Source organism: Rhododendron vialii, chromosome 6a (genome assembly GCF_030253575.1).
Source record: "Rhododendron vialii isolate Sample 1 chromosome 6a, ASM3025357v1".
In the NCBI taxonomy this organism is placed as follows: Eukaryota; Viridiplantae; Streptophyta; class Magnoliopsida; order Ericales; family Ericaceae; genus Rhododendron; species Rhododendron vialii.
In genome coordinates, this window is record NC_080562.1 from 37,866,350 (window position 1) to 37,886,029 (window position 19,680).

Below are 19,680 nucleotides of genomic sequence, written 5' to 3' on the forward strand. Positions count from 1 at the left end.
TTTGCAGTGGAAATACTAATGGGAGAAGCAGGAGAGATACAATGGCTTAATAATGACAAAGTAGGAGTCATATGGTGGGAGCAACCCGAATCAAAAATCCATGTGGTAGGTAGAATACCTGTGGTATAGGAACCATGCAAACCTGACGGAGTAGTGGTCATAGCAGAAGCTTGAGAATGACCTCCTTGGGTGGCAGCCAAATATGCACGATACTTTTGATACTGCTCAAAAGAGGGATAATGTGGAATACTATCAGTTGCAGGAGCTACGAAAGCAGCCGGAGGACGAACGTACTGCTGTGGGGGCCGAGAATGTTGCTGTGCGGGCCTAGAGGAGGTGGGCTTCGAACGAGGAGTGCTACTTGTCATCTGTAACAATTTCGGACATGCATGCTTCCAGTGCCCTTTTTGGCGACAAAAGCTACACTCATCCAAAGCAACACGAGGTTTAGGTTTTCCAGTAACCTGAATCAAGTGAGAGGACGATGTAGGCAAGAGAGGTGTCATATACGAAGTAGGCTGAACCGATGGCGCAACAAATACAGACTGAGAGGGAGCTGCAACAGATGCAACCTTGAACCTAGTTTCCTCAGCTATGAGCTCATGAACGGCACCATCAACTGTAGGTTGGGGAGAACGATGAAGGATGGCCCCTCGAAGAGGCTCAAATTGATCACGGAGGACCATGAGAAACTGTACAAGACGTTTCTCACGGTATGCTACATAGAAATCAAGAGATTGCAATTCTACGGGTTCCATTAGCATCAATTGATCCCAATATTGAGTCATTTCATTGTAGAATTCCTGAATGGTTTTATCTCCCTGCGTAGCCCATCGAATAGAGCCCTCAAGTTCATAATGCTTTGCAAAGTTGGACTCAAGATACATCCTTTTCAGGTAATCCCAAACTTCTTTGGCAGTGTCATATCTTGAAAAGTTCATGCCGATGCTAGGTTCGGAAGAATTATGAAATCATGTAAGAATTCGTGCATTTGCAACTTCCCATTTGCCAAAATTTTTGACATACCCTGCATGTTTCGCGGCATATGTAGGATCATCATCTTTCACATTCACAGGAGGAGGTTTCACAATAAGGCCCGTCACATGACCCCACACTTCCTTGCCGACAAGAAAATTTTTCATCACACTTGCCCAATGCGAATAATTACCACTATTCAGCCGAACATTATTTACTTTATCTTCTGACATAGTGAGTACTAAAATCTCGCAAGTCACAACCAGTAATGAAAACACAAATTGCTAATACCAAATGAAAATAACAGCCAGATGATTCCAGAATAGGGTTTTCAACTACATCAGAAACTAACAATACCAGGCAATGAACAGTGCAGAGGAGCAAGAGTAGTGACCGACATACCTTAAGAGACCCAAACAGTCAATTTTCGAGTGCAAAGAGAAGATTTTGAGAACAATCGAAGACTGCCCAGTTGATTTCGAATGCATAAAGTACTGACCCAGTGCAATCGGGGAGCCAACAAGAGTCGCCGGAGGTCGGAGACTGGTCGTCGGTGGTCAGTGCTGTTGGTGGTGGTGCTGATCAAATCGAACCAGAGATGGGGAGAGATGAAGGCTGTCTACTGTGATGTACGAGCGAAAGAGAGAGGGAGATGCTGCTATCGTATGAGAGAAGGAGAGAGATGCTAATGTGCAACACTGGCGATGGCTGCCGATGGGTCCAAGAAAATCTGCTCTGATACCATGAAACTGAAACTGAACATTTCAAATACAACGGCTTGAGTTTACAATAAAAGAGAACCCAGATAAATACATAGGAAAAAGCCCTAAAACTATAATGACTAAACTACCCTTAACATAAAATAATATTACAAAAGAACCCATACAACAGTATATATTCACAATATGCTAAAATGAAGTCCCTTTGATTAACATCCTCTTGTACATAATTTGGTCCTACTAATCAAAGGACTTGCATACCCTTGATGATAACCTCCCAATGCATTAATGTTTGCAGGAAAATGTGCTAGATTTCATAACTGATGCATATAATGACCAAAGTGGGACTTTGATTGTTCCTGAATCACTTAATATGAAGAAAGACATATCAAAGCGAGAAACTTCAATATTGAAGGGCTACCGTGCTAAAAATAGGTTTGTGGCAATTCGTAAGATACATTTTTCTTTACTCAGCCCAAATAGCTAAATTGATCGTCTGTTTGTGAAGGCATTTTGTTAGCCGAGATAGTTGTTCCAGCATTTTGGATTGGATTGGAAGAACTCAAGGACGAACTGCTGAGTTTATTCATCAATAAACACCTAGCCAACTTTCCCTTCAACATTTCAACCCTTTCGGAACCTGAGCAGTCTAATCAAGTTTGAGATCCTTTCTGAGGTTAGTTTTGATGCTTTATTCGACGTCTTCGAACTGATTGCCAAGCAATATCAATGTTTTTGTATCTGAGTGCAAATGATCTCGTGCTCTTGCCTGCCGTCTTTTGAATACCAAGAATCACGTTGACTGTCCTCTTGTCTTTCCTATGGGAAACTGGATCAGCCACATTTATCCATGCGCCTATTATTCTTGGGGTCTTAACAATCATTTCATATCGTCTCTGAATTTAGAGCTTGAAGACTTTATTATCTTAATGCTGCAGAATGACTCTTTTTTGTTGAGCATTCATCACCTGAGGGCTCATTGGGAACTTTCTGAAGCCATGCGCTTGGTTATGAGCCCAATTACGGCTGAAAGACAATCTGGTGATTTAGGCTGTGGTTTTATGCCCCTTGAGATAATGTATGTATACCGAAACAAGCACTCCTCTTGATCTGTATCGTCTCAATTTTACTCTATTCTACTCTTTTGTTTTAGCAAAATGTATAGTTGCTGCAACATAGAGCCAATATTGTTGTATAAGTTATTATTCGACATTGACTAATTGTTGTTCAGTGTTTTTTTTTTTTTCCCCAATGCTCTCCAATGGTGTGGCAAACGGGGATCAAAGATAGGACAATCCAAAATAACGAGTTGAGAATGAATTAGATTCCTTTAAACTAATTTAAACAAGATGGTTAATGTCGTATACTCGTATCCCTTTCTTCTTGTATACTCTCTCATCGTTTTATGCTTCAAATTTATTGCAATTCTTGTGGTTTTGTAGTCTTATATTCCATTGTCACGAGACATAGCTTTCACATTATTAGTGATTTCTATGTTGAGAATTTTATTAAACTAAATATCAACGTTTCAAAGCTATTAAATCAATGACAAGTAAAATGTAAAACATGAGAATAAAGTGTGAAGATCACATCTTCAAGGATTCTGTGAAACAATGACAACGTAGCGCGCTACAGTGGTGTCACGACTGAGCCAAATTGTAGTGATTGATCAGCTCAATCTCAAGTCCCGCATCGGACACTCAGTTGCATGTGCAATGTCATGTTGTCACTCAGTTGCCTGTGTAATGTGTTTGAGGCGGACGCCAAACAAAACTGGCTAATCACTTAATGCTACTGCTTGTAACATGGCTGTGAGTCTGTGACACCACGTTAGAGTGCCATGTCTTCTCACCCTGGTCCCCTACCTCACAAGTAGCTTGATGGCTGGCTCCCCATTGGATCAGGAACAAGGTCAGAAGAATCATAAACCGTTAATTCATACATAGCCATTGAACCGAATCGCTATCGTTTCCTCTGTATATCTTAAAAATTCATCGTCATTGGGTCACCGTTACACAAAATACTTTCTCAAAAGGAAAATGATAATGCTAAAAAACCTGTTAGTGTCAAACTGTAGCGTACAAAAATCTTATACTTTGCACATGATACAAATCTTTTTATGCACGACAATTCTAACATTAACAAAAATCATTTACGCATTAGCAACAGAAATGGGAAGCTTCCGATCCAAGGCATCCTTGCAGAGATGATCGGCCGCTCTACGCCTGCTCTACAGAGAGTTGTTCGGCTGCATCCCGATCCTTTTACCTTCTCGAAAAAAGAAAGGGCACGCCTCGGAACTCACGACACCACTCACTGCTAAAGTGCTAATTCGAGCGTTGACAGCCCGCAACATAAAGCCCGTGAAACTTGTTCCCATCTCTTTTTATTGTATTTCGAATCTTCTCATCTTCATCTTCTGTCATCTCTCTTCCCTCTCTAAGAAGAAGAAGACGGCGGCAATGTTGAGATCAATCCAAGCTTCGCTCAAGAGATCCACTTGTGCGGCCGCATCATCGACTCACCCCCTGCTGCGCCGCCGCGGGTACTCATCGGAGTCGGCTCCCGAGCGGAAGGTGGCCGTGTTGGGGGCCGCCGGGGGTATTGGGCAGCCGCTAGCGCTGCTCATGAAGCTCAACCCGCTCGTCTCCAGCCTCTCTCTCTACGATATCGCTGGCACGCCGGGTGTCGCTGCCGACGTCAGCCACATCAACACTAGATCTGAGGTCCTTCCTACTCTGTGTGTGTGTGTGTGTGCGGGGGGGGACTGGGCGGGGTTTGGGGGTTTCAATGATCTTTTATAAAAATAAATAAATTGGCCCTTCATTTCTAGGGTTTTGATCTAGCTAATCCTCTCTCTCTCTAGGGTTTGGATCTATCTTCGCTTTGTTTAGCTAATTCTTCTATCTGATTGTGGTAATGGAGTTGTATAAGCCAGTAAAAAATAACATTTTTGTACTTTTCTCTTCATGTCTCACCAAATCACACATTTCACTCCTAAATGAGTGATTTGGCAAGAAACTATTCCTTTTCTTCTCATCAAATCCCTCAATTCAAAGGGGCAATTCCACCTATACATGCTACTAGTGGGTATCTTTCAAGCTATTGAGCATGGGTGCAAGATATGAAAGGACATGCAATACAGAAAAAACATTAAAGAAAAAGACAGGCTAGGATATGTACTCGTGAATTGTTAAGAAATCATTGCAATTTTTTTTATAACAAAATGTTAACCTTTAGAAGTGGCTATTACGTACAGTAGTTTAGTTTAGTGGCCGTATGTATTAGTTTCGTTCTGGCTTATAAAAGATTCAGTTAGCTATTTATGGTGGGGACAACGTATTGTAAGGATACATGTGAGTTCAGAAAATTATGGAAAAGGATTAAACTCTGATGTTATGTAAAATGTGACAAATGTCATAATCTAAAGCCCGTAGAATTTCAGATATAGTGTCGGATAATTTAGAAGTGAAGAACATATGACATATCGTATGTACTTATCAAAAAAATATCAGTAGGCCATTGTGATACACACCATTGTAAAAGTACCCTGCCTCGTAATCTTCCATATGTAACCAAACCAAACCAATCAGAGCCTCAAGTCCAGTGTTTTAAATGGCGAAAGGCGCACTGAGGCGCAACGGTCCCTTGGGGCTTTAGCGCAAGGCGCGGCGTGCGCTTTATTGACGCGAAGCGCAAGAAAAAAAAATTCTTCGCAACAAGGCAAATTTTATTAGAACTAGTTTTCAACACAAACAAACTCTTGTAAAACTTTCAAATGTCATAAAACATAACATGTCAATGGTTAAATGAAAGTATCAAACACTAAACATAACATATCATCCATGAAAAGCTAACATAATAATGTTTAGCCTTAGAGACATAACAAAAGGATTAAAGGCAATTAAATCTAGAGGCATGCATAGGCATTATTATTGTGTGGATCAACCTTTTCGTAATACTTCCAACCAGGGTCCTTTTTATTAGAATTTTCAGATGTCATCTAGAAATAACAAGTACAAATAAATACAACAAACTGCACAAATACTTTAAATAGAGCTGGAAACAAAAAAAAGAAGAAGCAGGTGAGCGTGACTAGAAAAAGAAAAAAAGAAAAGGGGGTCCTGTTACTGGAAAAAGAAAAAGAAAAAGAAAAAGAAAAGGGGGTTGTGACTGGAAAAAAAAAAATGGGGGTCCTGCCGTCCTGGACAGTCAGTGAAAATAGAAAGAAAAGGAGGAAGAAGAAGGTGAGAGGAGGAGGAGGAAAAAGAAGAGAAGAAGAAGCGGACGTGGGACGGTGAGAGGAGGAGGAGGAGGAGAAAGAAGAAGAAGAAAAAGAAGAAGAAGAAGTAGCTATTACCTAGAGACTGGAGAAAACGATCAGAGAGGGAGAGGGAGACCGGAGAAGAAGAAGCTGCTGCTGCTCGTCGTCCGAGACTCTAAATCGTCGAAGAGGTTGCTGCTCGATCTGGTTTGTCGATTGAATAGGGCTCCCATTGATTTAAAGGAAGAAATTATTCAGTGCATCGCGAACGTGAGATAAATTTTTACCTCAGAGCAAAAGGTGCGCGCCTCAGCGCTTTGGCGCCTTATGCTATAGCGCGCGCCTCAGCGCCTTTCTTGCGCTTTTGTGTTCTGCGCTATAGCCCATAGTTCCGAAGCGCAAACCTTGCGCTGCGCTGCGCCTCGCACTATAGCGCGCGCTTCGTGCGCTTTTAAAATCACTGCTCAAGTCCCATTCATTTGGGGTCGGCTACATGAATCTATTTTTTTTCCATTGAGTTCTGTTGAGGGCGTCGTGTTCCATGATGTTCAAAAAACCTAGATCTTTACAAACTACCGCCTCTAATATCAGTTTTGATATTCCCCTCGCTTTAGTGGTACCTTCACCTGTATACCCCTTAACCCTTTAATCTCACTTTTCCGAACTACTGCATCAATTGATTTACAATAGACATGTCCTAACTACTTTAATGTATCTATCTATCTATCTATATATTTGTTTGTGTGTGTGACAATGTTTGAAGGTTACTGATAAACTTCATTACATCTCTCTCTCTCTCTCTCTCTCTCTCTCTCTCTCTCTCTCATATTCAACTCATTACCACGTCCATCTGTTTGTTTCTTTGGAGTAGGTAGCTGGCTACATGGGTGAGGATCAGCTAGGAAAGGCTTTGGAGGGATGTGATTTGGTCATCATTCCGGCTGGTGTGCCAAGAAAACCCGGGATGACTCGTGATGATCTCTTCAACATCAATGCTGGCATTGTCAAATCACTGGCGACTGCAATCGCTAAGTATTGCCCCCATGTGAGCCCCTCCTGTCGCCTCTTTGATTTTGAGTCTGCTATTCTCTCAAGAATTTTCTGCTGGGATTATGTCGTGTGATTGCTTTTGTGATTTGGGATTTGGATTTATGTGGTCAGGCCCTTGTTAACATGATAAGTAATCCTGTAAACTCAACTGTACCAATTGCTGCTGAGGTCTTTAAGAAAGCAGGGACATATGATGAGAAGAAGTTGTTTGGTGTGACCATGCTTGATGTGGTTAGGGCTAAGACTTTCTATGCTGGGAAGGCAAAAGTTCCCGTTGAGGGTATGCCATATTATACCGTTATTAGAGTCACTGTACGTATATATTTCAGGGATAGAATACAGTTTTGATCAAGCAATCTTTATTTCACTGACTAAAAGGATTCTTCTTCTTTGTTACAGGAGTGAATGTGCCAGTTGTTGGAGGCCATGCAGGCATAACCATTCTCCCGTTGTTTTCACAAGTACAATCTTTATTTGTTATCTTATACAATACATCACATGATTGCCCTAAACTTTAGAAACTGGCATAATTTTGCTTTTTGTATGTTTTGCCCTCGGTAGGCCACACCGAAAGCCAATTTGTCTGATGAAGACATCAAGGCTCTCACAAAGCGAACACAAGATGGAGGGACCGAAGTTGTCGAAGCAAAGGCTGGAAAGGGTTCAGCAACTCTCTCAATGGCGTAAGTTTGGTAGAGTATGACTGATTGATAGCCTCACACACCCCTCTCATATTACAATCAATCTTGGGATTGAATCGCTAGTGGAATTTATGTGTTCTGGAATTAAGTAAGCGGTTTTTGTCTATTGTGCTTCCTGTAGATATGCTGGAGCTATTTTTGCTGATGCTTGCTTGAAAGGTCTGAATGGGGTTCCAGATGTTATAGAATGTTCATTCGTGCAGTCAAGCATCACTGAACTACCTTTCTTTGCTTCTAAGGTGATGAAATGCAACTGAACTGTGATATTAGTTTTCTATGATTGATGACTGTTATCTTCGTTTGAAGTCACTGATGCATAACGTATTTTTCCACTGTTTAATTGACTGCGTGTCTGTGGATGCTGATGGTTCTCTTCCTTTTGTGAGCCTTCTTATCTTCTTTTGATGCTAGGGTCAGGGTAATTTTGGGTGCATAGTTTCGATTCAGTCTCCATCAAAAGCTGTGTGCTCTCTCTCTCTCTCTCTCTCTCTCTCTCTCTCTCTCATGTGTATTCTGGAGTATGGACAAAGGATATTGTCGATGCAGCTCCATAATGCCCCAAACCCACTCAGTGATGGCATTGTAAATGGAAAAGAAATGGTCCAGTATACAGGCCAAGCAATATGTTAGGATATTGTGAAACAATGCAAACAATAAAACCACTGAGAACATTAGCTGTCTAAAAGACACTGATATATGTTACTATGTAATAAACTGACTGGACACTGTAGATGGGGTCGCACGAAAGGTTAATGAAAGGGGAAAAGAAGCTGATTTTGAAAGAAGGTTCTCTATGTATCAGTTACTGGGCCAATTGCCGTGTGCACTGTAACTGCTCTCAATGTTGTCTGTTAAACCGTACTTTGGTCATATATCATGCATTGATGCTAGTATGATCCATGATTTGTGTTGTAGTTTGTGATTTGACTTTCCTATAGGTACATCCTATGTCTTTCTTATTATTCTGCTTAAACAAACAAAAAGATATTCAGTAACTGTTGAACTTCTGGATTTATTGTTGGGTTTTATGCTTGGTTTTAGTTGCAGAAATATAAAGTCGGCTGTGTAGGGTTTTTTTTGACTTGCAAAATATCTAAAATGTTACTGTATCCATGCCTGCAGGTGAAGCTTGGGAAGAATGGTGTGGAGGAAGTTTTGGACTTGGGCCCACTTTCGGACTACGAAAAACAGGGATTGGAAAGCCTCATGCCCGAGCTCAAATCTTCTATTGAGAAGGGAATCAAGTTTGCCAACCAGAGTTGAATTAATATGCAGCCGTTGGGGTGTCTCTCCCCTTTTGTCTCAGAATTTTTTGAAATTTGCAACTTGTTCAACAGTCTTGTATCATTTGAACGGATGGTTGCTGCCTGCGGAGTCAGTTTTGCAGTTTCCTGAAGAGTAGACTTTATTTAGACAAAATATAATGCCGTTAATAATACCCATTGTAATGCAGAGCAGTACATTACAACTAAATTTTCTTAGGTTGTTAGATGTCGTGATTCAACTTCGGCGGTTTATCTTATTTGGTTTCTTTCATGAGCTTGATTTGTGTGCTATGATAGTCGTGCCCCTCCATGTAAGCCCACTCGGCTAAATGTTGTCTAGTCCATGATTTGTTTTTCAATAGTGAGGAGGCCAGGTTTGAAACCCATCATTCTGATCTCTAACTCTACCTTGTCACCATCGCAAACAATGATCGTTCTTCTTGATGAAGGTTTCAGCAAGCTGACAATATTCACTTGTATAACTTGTATAAATACCTGTGCTTATCCGTTTACGTTAATCTCTTTGGGGTATGGTATTTGCAATGAGCACTGGTTCACTTCCAGAAGAACGTAAATACAAAGGTAAGCACTGGTTCATTTTATATGGTATGCGGAATCTCAAACGGAGGGTAAATACAAAGGTAAGCACTAGGAAAGCAGCAAATCTCGAACAGAGGGTATAGGTAAGCATGGCATAAAGCAAAACGAGTCTACAAAATTCATGATCAAGCTTCGATCTCCAGAGCCACTCTGATTTCCTAACCTGTCCTATCATTAATACTAGTAATAATCTTTTTCCCGAGTTAACACTGAAGCAGCAACTACAACACGGTGACATAAAGACAGATGTACAGTGAATTACTGGTTAAAATTCAGCGCACTTCTTGGCAATTTACAACGGCTTCACAAAATGATTTCTACCACCACCCACATCCCATCAATCTCATACACATGCAGATTTAACAAAAGAAACCACCCTTCTTGGAACCTTCCAACTCAACACATTTCAGAGGGCATGTTGTTCTGCAGCCAGTCTTTTAAGGAATCTTCTGTACAGTTCCCCAAAGCATAACTATACTAGTAACCGGCATAGCTTTCTCAATGGTAGAAGGTGTGAAAGTCGAGAGATATTCTGCACAAAATCTGAATCTATAATATTAGCAATTTATCTTGGCTAAAAGCATGGGAAACTGAAAAAATATACATCAAATAAACACTGCTAGTCAGCATAAAAAAAAAATCAATCAAAAACCCACAATTTAATGTCGTCCATGTAGAGTGTTTGAAGATGAAAACTTTATCAGGGCCAATATTAACAAATCTAATTGTGGTTCTCAGTATCATCTGTTTCTTAAGGTGGGAACCTTCAATGGAAGACTATGATGCAACCCACAGGCAATTTTTTATTATCAGCAGGTCCAAAAACTTCCCATTTAAGAGATAACCATTATTACTGACAGCACATTAATGAACTCATAAACTTCATGATTTTTCCAAGCACAAACGAGATTGTTGCTGACAAGATGCTGTGATGGCTAAAACAGCTTTGCCAGACACATTAACGGCGTGAGGGGCAAAGGGAGCGTAGGAAATTTCAGAAATACGAGTTGCTGAACACTAGCTAAAGTATAGTAGAGCACAAAAAATGAGATACATTCCAGAGGCTCGACTCCTAACTGGAGGATTCAAAACCAAGGTTTTACGGTTAATCACAGCAACATTAAAAGCCCATCAGATCTTGCTTTGCCCAACTGTTCTCTTGCTGACTGAACAATGGGTACAGATTTGCAGAAGACAATGTCTATCAATGCTTTTTCACAGTAGAATCTCATAACTGACAAGCAGATTTGCATGGGAAAAAAAACAGGAATTCAAAAAAAAAAAGCATAAAAAAACTAATTTTGCATATTGGCAAGAAACTGGAACTCTGCGATCATAAAATCTTACTGTACTAGTTTGACAAAGAAAAATAAGCATGCAATATTCTTTTTTCTTCCCTTTTCTTTTTTCTCCTTTAACTCTACAGGATGCAATGTTCTTTGCACTATCCAGGAACGTACTTAAAAACTGTACATACGTTATTCAAACAATCAATGTACCTTGACAGCATCCACTCAAGTACTAGGTGAATGCCTTCCATCTGATCCAGAGGAACTATCACTCTCAGAATCTGCAAGTAGATTATCACATTGAATTAGATGTGTTTTGTGATCAACCAGAAATCCTTAAATGGAAAACTTAACTACAGTGAATTAAGATATATAATACTGTACAATAGCTTCTAACTAAAACCAATTTACCACTTGAAGAACCAGAGCCACTGCTAGAACTGCTTGAACTACTAGACCTACTAACATTATCCCCTTGCCTTTCCCTTTGAACAGGAGGAGCAGCAGCAGCAGCATTCTTTTCATCTGCTTAAAAAGCAACAGATCAAATAAAGGAGTGCAAGATGATTAGCCTGTGATCTGATGGCACAAGAATAAAAATTCATTGATCTTTGTTTTTTCCGCAAATTCTAACCTGTTTTAGATTCTTTTGGTGCGTCCATAATGGCCGATGAAGGGTTCTGCAATGATATCCAGACGAAAATTTCAGTAGGCAACTAATTTACGGGAAAAAAACAAATAGCAGTTTAAAAACTCACCATTGCTGGGACAGCAGGTGTCGCTTCTGCTCTCACTTGGAGAGCAAGTTCGGCTCTTCTTTTCTTCTTACTCAAACTTTTCTTGTAATTACTCACAAACCTATCAAGTTCCCAAAGTGTTTCTGCATCAACGTTGTCAATGTCCACTTCTATCTCATCGTCATGTTGAGTAACTGCCAAATTCCTCTTCTTAATGATCTGGACAATGTTGTCCAGTTTTTCTGAGGGTAAACTCTGAAGGTTTGTGCTAAGCCTCTGTTTCTCCTCATAAGCCATGTCCCTTTTGTTAAGATCCTTTGCTTTAGGCTTTTTTGGAACTAAAGTCCTTCCAACAGAAGCATTGGGTTTCATATTATAATCTGCAGGACTTACACCTGTTACAGATTCTGCTCTCTCCCAATTCCTCACTTCAGGAACAGGCAGTTGTGGGGGAGGAGGTTGAAAATATCTTGATGTAGGAGTAGGCAAATCTACATCATGAACCAGTTCATATCTCCAATCTGTATTATACTCAGACTCCATAGCTGCCCACTTCTCTTCGAAAATCTTGGACAACTCCTCAGCCATAATGTGAACATCTTGCCCCTTCGGATTATACGTCATCGCATTACGAAATGTGAGTCTCACATCCTCGGCAAATTCTCTTGGAGACTTGTACCAATTCTTTGATAACCTACTCTTAACTGTACCCAAATCCATAGGTTGCTTAATGACAACATGATAGTCATGGAGCCCAAGGGCCTTGGCGTCGACTGGCTTATTAAACACCCAAGCATACTTGTGCTTCATCAACCTCGAGAGCAAATTGTAACAAGTCTTCATTACTTGAATAGCATACTTATCCATACCATATGCATGTCTCATTTCCCCACCATGCTTCTTCCGGCTATGGGATTTCAATTTCTTGTTGTTCTCTGCATGTGGTAACCTGCCCTTTCCAAGAAGGAAGTCCGATTTTTGGTAATATGGATTTTCTTTTGGAGTTCTCTTCTCTTTCTCAACAAAATCACTAACCCCGTTATTCACCTCCATTGACACAATTAGCGGCTGGAAAGGCCTTGAATTATGATGCCCCACTGAACCCACCTCTGAATTCACTCTAACTAAAGCCCTTTCATCATTCCCCACATGCTGCAAATGACTATAATCACCGACAGTAGAACACCCAGTAAGCTGAACTTCCTTATCTTCAAGCTTCTTCGCTAAACTCCTCACCTGATCAAGCTCATTAACTAGCTTCCTCTTTAGCTCACGTATCTCACTCTTCGACCTCTCTCCTTCCAAACTAATCCTAACTTTATTATCCACTCTACTAATAATTGGCTTGGTCGCACCATTCCCATGGGGCGGCCTACCGTGGCTTGACAAATCGTCAGAAACCACATCTAATTGTCCCACAGTTTGCTGACGGTTGGACGGATTCACATCCTCAATAGCTACGGTCTGGGGAGACAGCTGAGGAGCTGTGTCACTGTTCTTCTTCTCATCATTGTTACCATTCTTATTATTATTGCTTTCGTCATTGTAAGATGCGGCAGCGGCAACGGTGGTGCTATCTCTGCCGTTGGCGGTGGTAACAGCCCCATTACCGTCGCCGCCGTTGATATTGTCGTTCTTGAGGCGTTTGTTACGAAACTTTCTCGTGTACACCTTGTTATTCTCTCCCCATTTATGCCTCTCTCTCAGCTCCCCTAACGTCCCCGAAGCCATACATGAAGCAAAATTCGACAAACCCCTTACACTCTAGGGCTTCAAAAAGAAAGAATCTAACAAATTAGGGCTGTTAAAAATAAAGCAGTGAAGAACTAGAGATTTACCGAATCGATAGATCTGACTTCTGAGGCTGAGTAGAGGAAAATTAGGGTTCCGATTAGTCGGAGAGAAACCCTAGACGGCGATTCACGACCGATGGCATGTGAATTTGTTCGAGATCTCTCTCTCTCTCTCTCTCTCTCTCTCTCTCACTCACTCTCCGTGCCGCGCAGTTTAGTCAATCACACGCGCCTGCGGGAAAAGTTGATCTAAAGGCGGTTGTCGTTCCACGACAGGTGGGGCCCATCCATTCGTGCGACTTTTGGGCTGTGTAGAACGGGATATACTTGCGCGTGGATTCACGCGGCGTTCGAGTCACGTTTGACTATATCTTGGGCCCTATGAGGCCTTTGGGCTTCTTAGTGGATCGGTATGGGCTGGACTCGGGTTAGTTTGTTGGGTTTCCACATATAATCATCGGAAAGTTTGTTGACACAGATAGGGCTGCAAACGAGCCGAGTCGAGCCGAGTTTTAGAGTGTTCGAGCTCGGCTCGGCAAAAATTTAGTTGGCTCGAGCTCGGCTCGAGCTCGTGACGAGCTGCAGGACTCGAGCTCGAGCTCGGCTCGATATGTATTTACGGAGCTCGAGCTCGGTTCGTTCGGCTCGTTTATGAAACAAATATATATAAATATATATATATATATATATATATATATATATATATATATATATAAATATATTATATAATCGAGCTCGCGAGCCAATTCGAGCCGAGTTTCGACTAGCTCGAGCTCGGCTCGTTTATGAAACGAGCCCAGGACTCGAGCTCGAGCTCGGCTCTTTTTTGTCTTGAACCGAGCCGAGCCGAGCCGTTATCGAGCCGAGCTCTGAGCCGCTCGCGAGCGGCTCGGATCGTTTGCAGCCCTAGACACAGACAAAGAGGAAACAGATGGTGCACATATCAATGTGTGGGATCCACTCTGAGTCTCACACAAACAATTTGAGTCATTTATTTATTAAATGTAAAACATTTATTTAAGGGTTCTTGCGAAAAATCAGCTCATTTCGATAATTATAGGAACTTGATCCAATCATCTAACTTTTCATTATCTTGAAATCTGAATGAAACGTTTCATTATTCCAAAATCTGAATGAAAATCTAGATGATTAGATTGAGCACCTATAGGTATCGGATTGAGCTGATTTTTTGGCAATAATCCTTGCAATAAATGAACAGCTTGGATTGTTTGTGTGGGCCTCGTAGTGGGCCCACACTGTGATTCGTGCACATAATATGTGTGGGTTGCATTGCTGTAAAATCATTGGTGCATTAATAAAAATAGAGAGACATATTATTTTTTGGATGGATGAGATAGTGGGGTGGCGGTTTTGATGAGTGGTTTTTAAGTGATAACTATTTTGCCCATAACAGTTATTTAATGGCATGTTAAAAGTAGTTCTATAAATACTTAATTTTTGGTGGAGCAGTAACGAAAAAAACACTTTTATGAAGGGACTTCAAAAATTGATCACACGAAAATCACTTCTCCTCTACATATTAGATTAGATAGATATTTGTCCCAAATCTACTCGACAGAAACTTCAATGTCCCAAGCCTGCCCTCTTTGCCCCATTGATTTGTTTGTTTATTTATTATATGATGAAAATGCAAATAATAGTATAAAATATGATAAAAATAGATTACTACTACTCCATAAAGCAAGGGTGGATTACATGCAAACATCTACTAGCCCTTGAGGATGCAGGGTTGGGCTGATGGGCTTCAAAAACTATTCCAAAGACAGTTCTACAATAAGCCCTACAATAACGAGCCTGAAACACTTCACAACTGTGCTAATCGGGCTTAAAACAACAAGCTTAAGCCTTCAGAAAATGGAAAAATGACGGCTAAGGACGTGTTTTGATAATTAATATCCGCCAAAGACATTTTTAGTATTAACAAATGTTCTTAGCTTATCCTTGACGGTTATTAATTATCAAAACACGTTCTGGGCCGTCATTTTCCCTCAGAAAAATGCAAGTATTAAGTTAATAGACTGGAAATTACGGAACGCCAACGTCTTATTTGTTTATCCCATTTGTTTAGTAATAAAATCATCGTTATGTGAAACTTCGATCAAAACCAAGGTCAAGCTATTTGATAATCACACGGTCACACCCCCATTAATAATCTACTATATTTGTACCTGTAATATTGAACGACAAATACAACATGGACCAAAAATTATGTCGAAGACAAATACTCCCTCCGTTCCAAATTGCTCATCTCTTTTGGAAAATTCAGCTTATTAATTACAATACAACAGTACAATTGCTTTATACTTGACTTCTCTATATTGCTCATTTTTTTACAGTACAACAGTACAATTGGTTTTAAAGAAATGGAAGAAAAAGAAAAATGGCAAAACAAGAATCTCTTAAAAATTTATTGGTCATTTGTGGAAAGTGGACATTTGTTTTGGGACATCCCAAAATAAAAAGAGGAATCAACAATTTGAAACGGAAGAAGTACTATTGATTGTTGAGACGGACAGTTAACTCTTATCCCACACTACACCCTTGTGCACTAGAGGTATATCCCCAAATCCATTTTCTCCACCCCTCTCCGTTTTATATTATGATGCAGGTCATTTGCTGAGGGAAGTGGAATTAATAGCTTGAGCCTAGAAATTATCTTGCACCTATTAAACTTCATTGACTTCTACATACAGAGGTTTGAAATTTAGGAGAGATCTAGTTGACAAATTCACAAGCTAGCTAGGGAGAAGCCCATGTGCTAGCTGTTCATTCACAAGCTCGAGGAGATCCGCCATTAATGGGTGCATGTTAGCTAGCTACCATTAATAAAAACTTTACTCACATAAGAAGAATAGTAAAGCTTCAAACACACTTAACGGACAATGGGCTTAAGGCACAAAAGCCCTTCTTTATTCTCCATAAGATCTTCAACCATCCTCACCATAACCCTCTTCCTCGCCTCCACCGTCTACTTCTTCTTTGCGCCGGCCCGGCAGTGGCGCTACCCGGACCACCTCGCATGGGCTGTCCCTGCCCCGTTCGCTGGTGATCTTCGCGACGCGAGATTCCCATGGAACAAGCTCTGTTACGGGCCAGCCTTGGAGAAGCTCAAACTAGCCGTCTTCTCCAAGTCGTGGCCCGTGGGCCCGGGCCCAGGCGGCATGGAGCGCCACGCGTATACTCTCTATAGTGCTCTGGCCGCCAGGGGCCATGAGATCCACGTATTCACGGTCCCCTCGGACAGGAAACTCCATGGGGACTTGATCCGCAATGGCAGCCTTCGCCTGCACTTTGCTGCGAACGATCACGGCTCGGTGAACCTATCGCTCGCCTTTGAGATATTCGAGAGGGAAAACAAGGTCGGCGTATTTGACTACGTGCACACAGAGAGCGTTTCTTTACCGCATTGGCGCGCCAAATCGGTGCCGAAATTGGCTGTTACTTGGCATGGGATTTGGTATGAGATCATGCACTCGAAGTTGTTTCAAGAGCTTTTCTGGAATCCAAAAGGGAAGTTGCCTGGGCCCATGGCTGAGTTACAAGAGGCAATGCCACGGCTTATTGATGAAATTAGGTTCTTTACAAGCTATACTCAACACATTTGCATAAGCAATAGTGCTGGTGAGTACACTTACTTGTGTAGAAAGTTTTTCCCTTTTTGCCCCGGAAAAATTGTTCGTATGTCCATCTTAAATCATTCAGAATATTACAAACCATTTTAAACTGTGTCTGAATTTACGAAGAAGCTTGCTTTTGAATCTTGAATTTGTTATGCTGTGTTTGGTTTGTGTTTTGAAAAGTTTTTTGAAAAATAGTAGGGTAATAAGTAGAAAGAGATAGAGAGAAAAATATTAGAAATAGGAGAAATCTATAAGAAATTTTTTTAAAATTTTTTTTCAAATAGCAAAGAGAACATTAATCATCTTAAATAGTACTCCGTACTTACCTAATTGATAGTGAAACTTTTTTTCATCACTCCTGAATTAATTTCATGGCTCTGCCACTGCAGGTGAGGTTCTAGTCAACATCTACCAACTCCCCCCCAGAAACGTCCACGTCATACTCAACGGCGTGGACGACAAAAAGTTCGTCCACGACCCCAAATCCGGTGCCAAATTCCGGCGCCGACACAGTATCCCAGACGACGTGAGGCTAGTAATGGGTATTGCAGGCCGATTAGTGAGAGACAAAGGCCACCCACTTCTCCACCAAGCCTTCTCCGAAATCTCCAAGCGTCACCCTGATGTCTTCTTACTAATAGCAGGCTCAGGCCCATGGGGCAAACGGTACGCCGAACTGGGCACAACAGTGAAGATCCTGGGGCCATTAGAAGCAAACGAGCTTTCTGAATTTTACAACGCGATAGACGTGTTTGTCAACCCGACGTTGAGGCCTCAGGGGCTGGATTTGACACTGATTGAGGCTATGCATTGCGGGAAGCCAGTTTTGACACCGAACTTTCCAAGCATTACGGGCACCGTGGTTTTGAACGAAGGGTTCGGGTATACGTTTGCTCCGAATGTGAAGTCGTTGGTGGAGGCGATGGAAGCGGCGATCCGAGATGGGGTGGAGGTTTTGGAGAGGAAAGGCGGGGTTTGTAAGGAGTATGTGGGTTCGATGTTTACTGCTGATAAAATGGCTTCGGCTTATGAAAGGTTCTTTTTGTGCATGAAGAATGCCAAGTATTGCGAGTACCCTCTTCCTACAGATTGTTGAAGAAGTTTGGTTATTGATTCATTTTTGTTGGCTAATTTATTCGAAATTAGCTTGTTCATAAGTCGAATCAATCTTGAAAGAGCTTTTAATGAGCGGAGCACGAACTGAGCTTGAACAGTTTTTTTTTTTTTATAAATAGAATAAGGCTATTAAGATGAGTAGTTGTTCAAGATTGATGTTAATACATAACGAGCTCAAAACACGCATTCGAGTGTAGCTTCTTTATTAGACAAAAACTAATCTTGATGCCCTTTTTATAAAAGGGTGAAAGCTAGAATAATCCCGGTGATATCGAATGTCAATGATGTTGAGGGTCTGGTCCTCCTGGTGCGACTCTATCAACGTCTACCAAAGCTCTTCTCCGGTAATACTCCTGTTTCAGTTCATCGAACCCTACGTCACCCAAAGTGAGATGGCTGCCAAACTCCCTCGTACTTACAACTGGGATCTCACGAGAGATACGACAACCACCAGAACTTACTAGAACCATTGATAAAATCATTATGCATGGAAACCAGATCGCTGCCTTAATCGAACCGGCCATGGCTGATAAAAAAAGTTGCAGTAAGGAAACAAACAGCTTATTTTCGATAGTCAACAAATGGTTGTTTTTTGGATCTTGTCGACGAAATGTTTGTATTCTGATTACGTATATATACATATATGAAGATTGAGAAACAACTAGTGGGAGGATAGATCATGACAAAGTACTGTTTTTACCAAAACTTGTTTAGTGCAATTTTAAACGCAATATATTTGAAAATAATCTTTCTAACAAGATAACAACAAGGCCTCAGAAGTTTGTCCCCTCTCTGTCTCATATGGAAAACTACCTGCTGTCTCGAGTCAAATCTCCATTACCTTCAAATCCATGATCATATTTGGAGGACTGCACAGTTGGTGGATTTCACTCTTTCCCTCAACCAAAGGGCAATACCCTATTCAATCTCATCAACAATTTCATGTTAATTAGCATACTGTAGAAACAGGAAAACTCCATTTTGTCTAATTGTTATCTACAGGGAGCTTTCAAAGCGGCCATGGTGCGCTCCCAAGACGGGAGCTTGAATCAGCGCTCCCGTCAAGATGGAAGCGCGCTCCTAAATAGGATGGGATCGAGCTACCAGACTAATTCAAGGAAGAAATTCGTATTTCTCTTTGCGAACATGTGCAATATTTGACTTATCTTCCTGCTTTTGCCCTTGTTGCCGCTTCGTGCAACTAAGGTCTAATTAGCTTTTTGAATGTTTCAAACGACCACGCACTAGCCGACAGAGGATCAGCCGACATGTGATTCTCGGAAAAGAAAAACTGGTCTTTTGTTTGTTTCATGATTTTTAAGAAAGATAACCCATTTCAGGATTTGGCTGGAATGTGTTGGAAATACTTGCATTACAGGTAAGCAAGATAGACACGGATAAAAGCATTTAATTTATCAAAAGACCAATGATTAAGTTTTGACAATTGTACTAGCAACCAGAGTAATTAGAACCCAATAGTCAATATATTTAGTCCATGGATTTGGCTGCGAATTCACGAATCGAATTTTT

The 19,680-nt window shown here is 41.1% G+C and overlaps 4 protein-coding genes across 11 annotated transcripts in view; 3 read left to right on the forward strand and 1 right to left on the reverse strand.

Annotated features, from left to right (window-relative positions):
• Nucleotides 1–2,914, forward strand: part of LOC131331545 (tRNA dimethylallyltransferase 9) — a 13,997-nt gene extending 11,083 nt beyond the window's left edge. Inside the window, exons 10-11 of the mRNA XM_058365562.1 lie at nucleotides 1,993–2,129; nucleotides 2,203–2,914. Of these exons, the coding sequence (XP_058221545.1) occupies nucleotides 1,993–2,129; nucleotides 2,203–2,290 (225 nt within the window). The 3' untranslated portion in view covers nucleotides 2,291–2,914. The remainder of the gene's footprint in view (nucleotides 1–1,992; nucleotides 2,130–2,202) is intronic.
• Nucleotides 2,915–3,844: 930 nt separating this feature from the next.
• On the forward strand, nucleotides 3,845–9,248 carry LOC131331547 (malate dehydrogenase, mitochondrial). The gene is made up of 7 exons (XM_058365565.1): nucleotides 3,845–4,420; nucleotides 6,830–7,003; nucleotides 7,120–7,288; nucleotides 7,408–7,469; nucleotides 7,570–7,691; nucleotides 7,831–7,948; nucleotides 8,832–9,248. The coding sequence occupies exons 1-7, from the start codon at nucleotides 4,157–4,159 to the stop codon at nucleotides 8,970–8,972; spliced, it is 1,050 nt and encodes a 349-aa protein (XP_058221548.1). The 5' UTR covers nucleotides 3,845–4,156; the 3' UTR covers nucleotides 8,973–9,248.
• Nucleotides 9,249–9,640: 392 nt separating this feature from the next.
• LOC131331548 (transcription factor GTE4-like) lies at nucleotides 9,641–13,622 on the reverse strand. Of its 8 annotated transcripts, none has more exons than XM_058365573.1 (5): nucleotides 11,622–13,622; nucleotides 11,498–11,543; nucleotides 11,275–11,388; nucleotides 11,074–11,144; nucleotides 9,641–10,117 (listed from the first exon to the last, which is right to left on the reverse strand). In XM_058365573.1, exons 1-4 carry the CDS (start codon nucleotides 13,329–13,331, stop codon nucleotides 11,089–11,091), a joined length of 1,926 nt encoding a protein of 641 aa, XP_058221556.1. In that variant the 5' UTR covers nucleotides 13,332–13,622; the 3' UTR covers nucleotides 9,641–10,117; nucleotides 11,074–11,088. The 8 variants fall into 8 exon arrangements, with proteins under 8 accessions (XP_058221556.1, XP_058221552.1, XP_058221553.1 ...); XM_058365569.1 differs by having other exon boundaries at nucleotides 11,248–11,388; XM_058365570.1 differs by having other exon boundaries at nucleotides 11,275–11,391.
• A 2,474-nt stretch (nucleotides 13,623–16,096) lies between these two features.
• Nucleotides 16,097–18,230, forward strand: LOC131331549 (uncharacterized). Its single transcript, XM_058365574.1, has 2 exons — nucleotides 16,097–17,035; nucleotides 17,424–18,230. The coding sequence occupies exons 1-2, from the start codon at nucleotides 16,297–16,299 to the stop codon at nucleotides 18,128–18,130; spliced, it is 1,446 nt and encodes a 481-aa protein (XP_058221557.1). The 5' UTR covers nucleotides 16,097–16,296; the 3' UTR covers nucleotides 18,131–18,230.
• The last annotated feature ends 1,450 nt before the right edge of the window (nucleotides 18,231–19,680 follow it).

What these genes read in the sequence shown, in the direction of transcription:
- LOC131331547 (XM_058365565.1), top strand. Translation starts at nt 4,157, where the DNA reads ATGTTGAGATCAATCCAAGCTTCGCTCAAGAGATCCACTTGTGCGGCC. An exon ending in ACATCAACACTAGATCTGAG is followed by an intron (nt 4,421 to 6,829) that starts GTCCTTCCTACT and finishes TCTTTGGAGTAG; the next exon opens with GTAGCTGGCTACATGGGTGA. An exon ending in GGCAAAAGTTCCCGTTGAGG is followed by an intron (nt 7,289 to 7,407) that starts GTATGCCATATT and finishes TCTTTGTTACAG; the next exon opens with GAGTGAATGTGCCAGTTGTT.
- LOC131331548 (XM_058365566.1), bottom strand. Translation starts at nt 13,331, where the DNA reads ATGGCTTCGGGGACGTTAGGGGAGCTGAGAGAGAGGCATAAATGGGGA. An exon ending in ACCAAAAGAATCTAAAACAG is followed by an intron (nt 11,392 to 11,497) that starts GTTAGAATTTGC and finishes TTGCTTTTTAAG; the next exon opens with CAGATGAAAAGAATGCTGCT. An exon ending in GGTTTTAGTTAGAAGCTATT is followed by an intron (nt 11,145 to 11,247) that starts GTACAGTATTAT and finishes ATCTACTTGCAG; the next exon opens with ATTCTGAGAGTGATAGTTCC.
- LOC131331549 (XM_058365574.1), top strand. Translation starts at nt 16,297, where the DNA reads ATGGGCTTAAGGCACAAAAGCCCTTCTTTATTCTCCATAAGATCTTCA. An exon ending in TTGCATAAGCAATAGTGCTG is followed by an intron (nt 17,036 to 17,423) that starts GTGAGTACACTT and finishes CTGCCACTGCAG; the next exon opens with GTGAGGTTCTAGTCAACATC.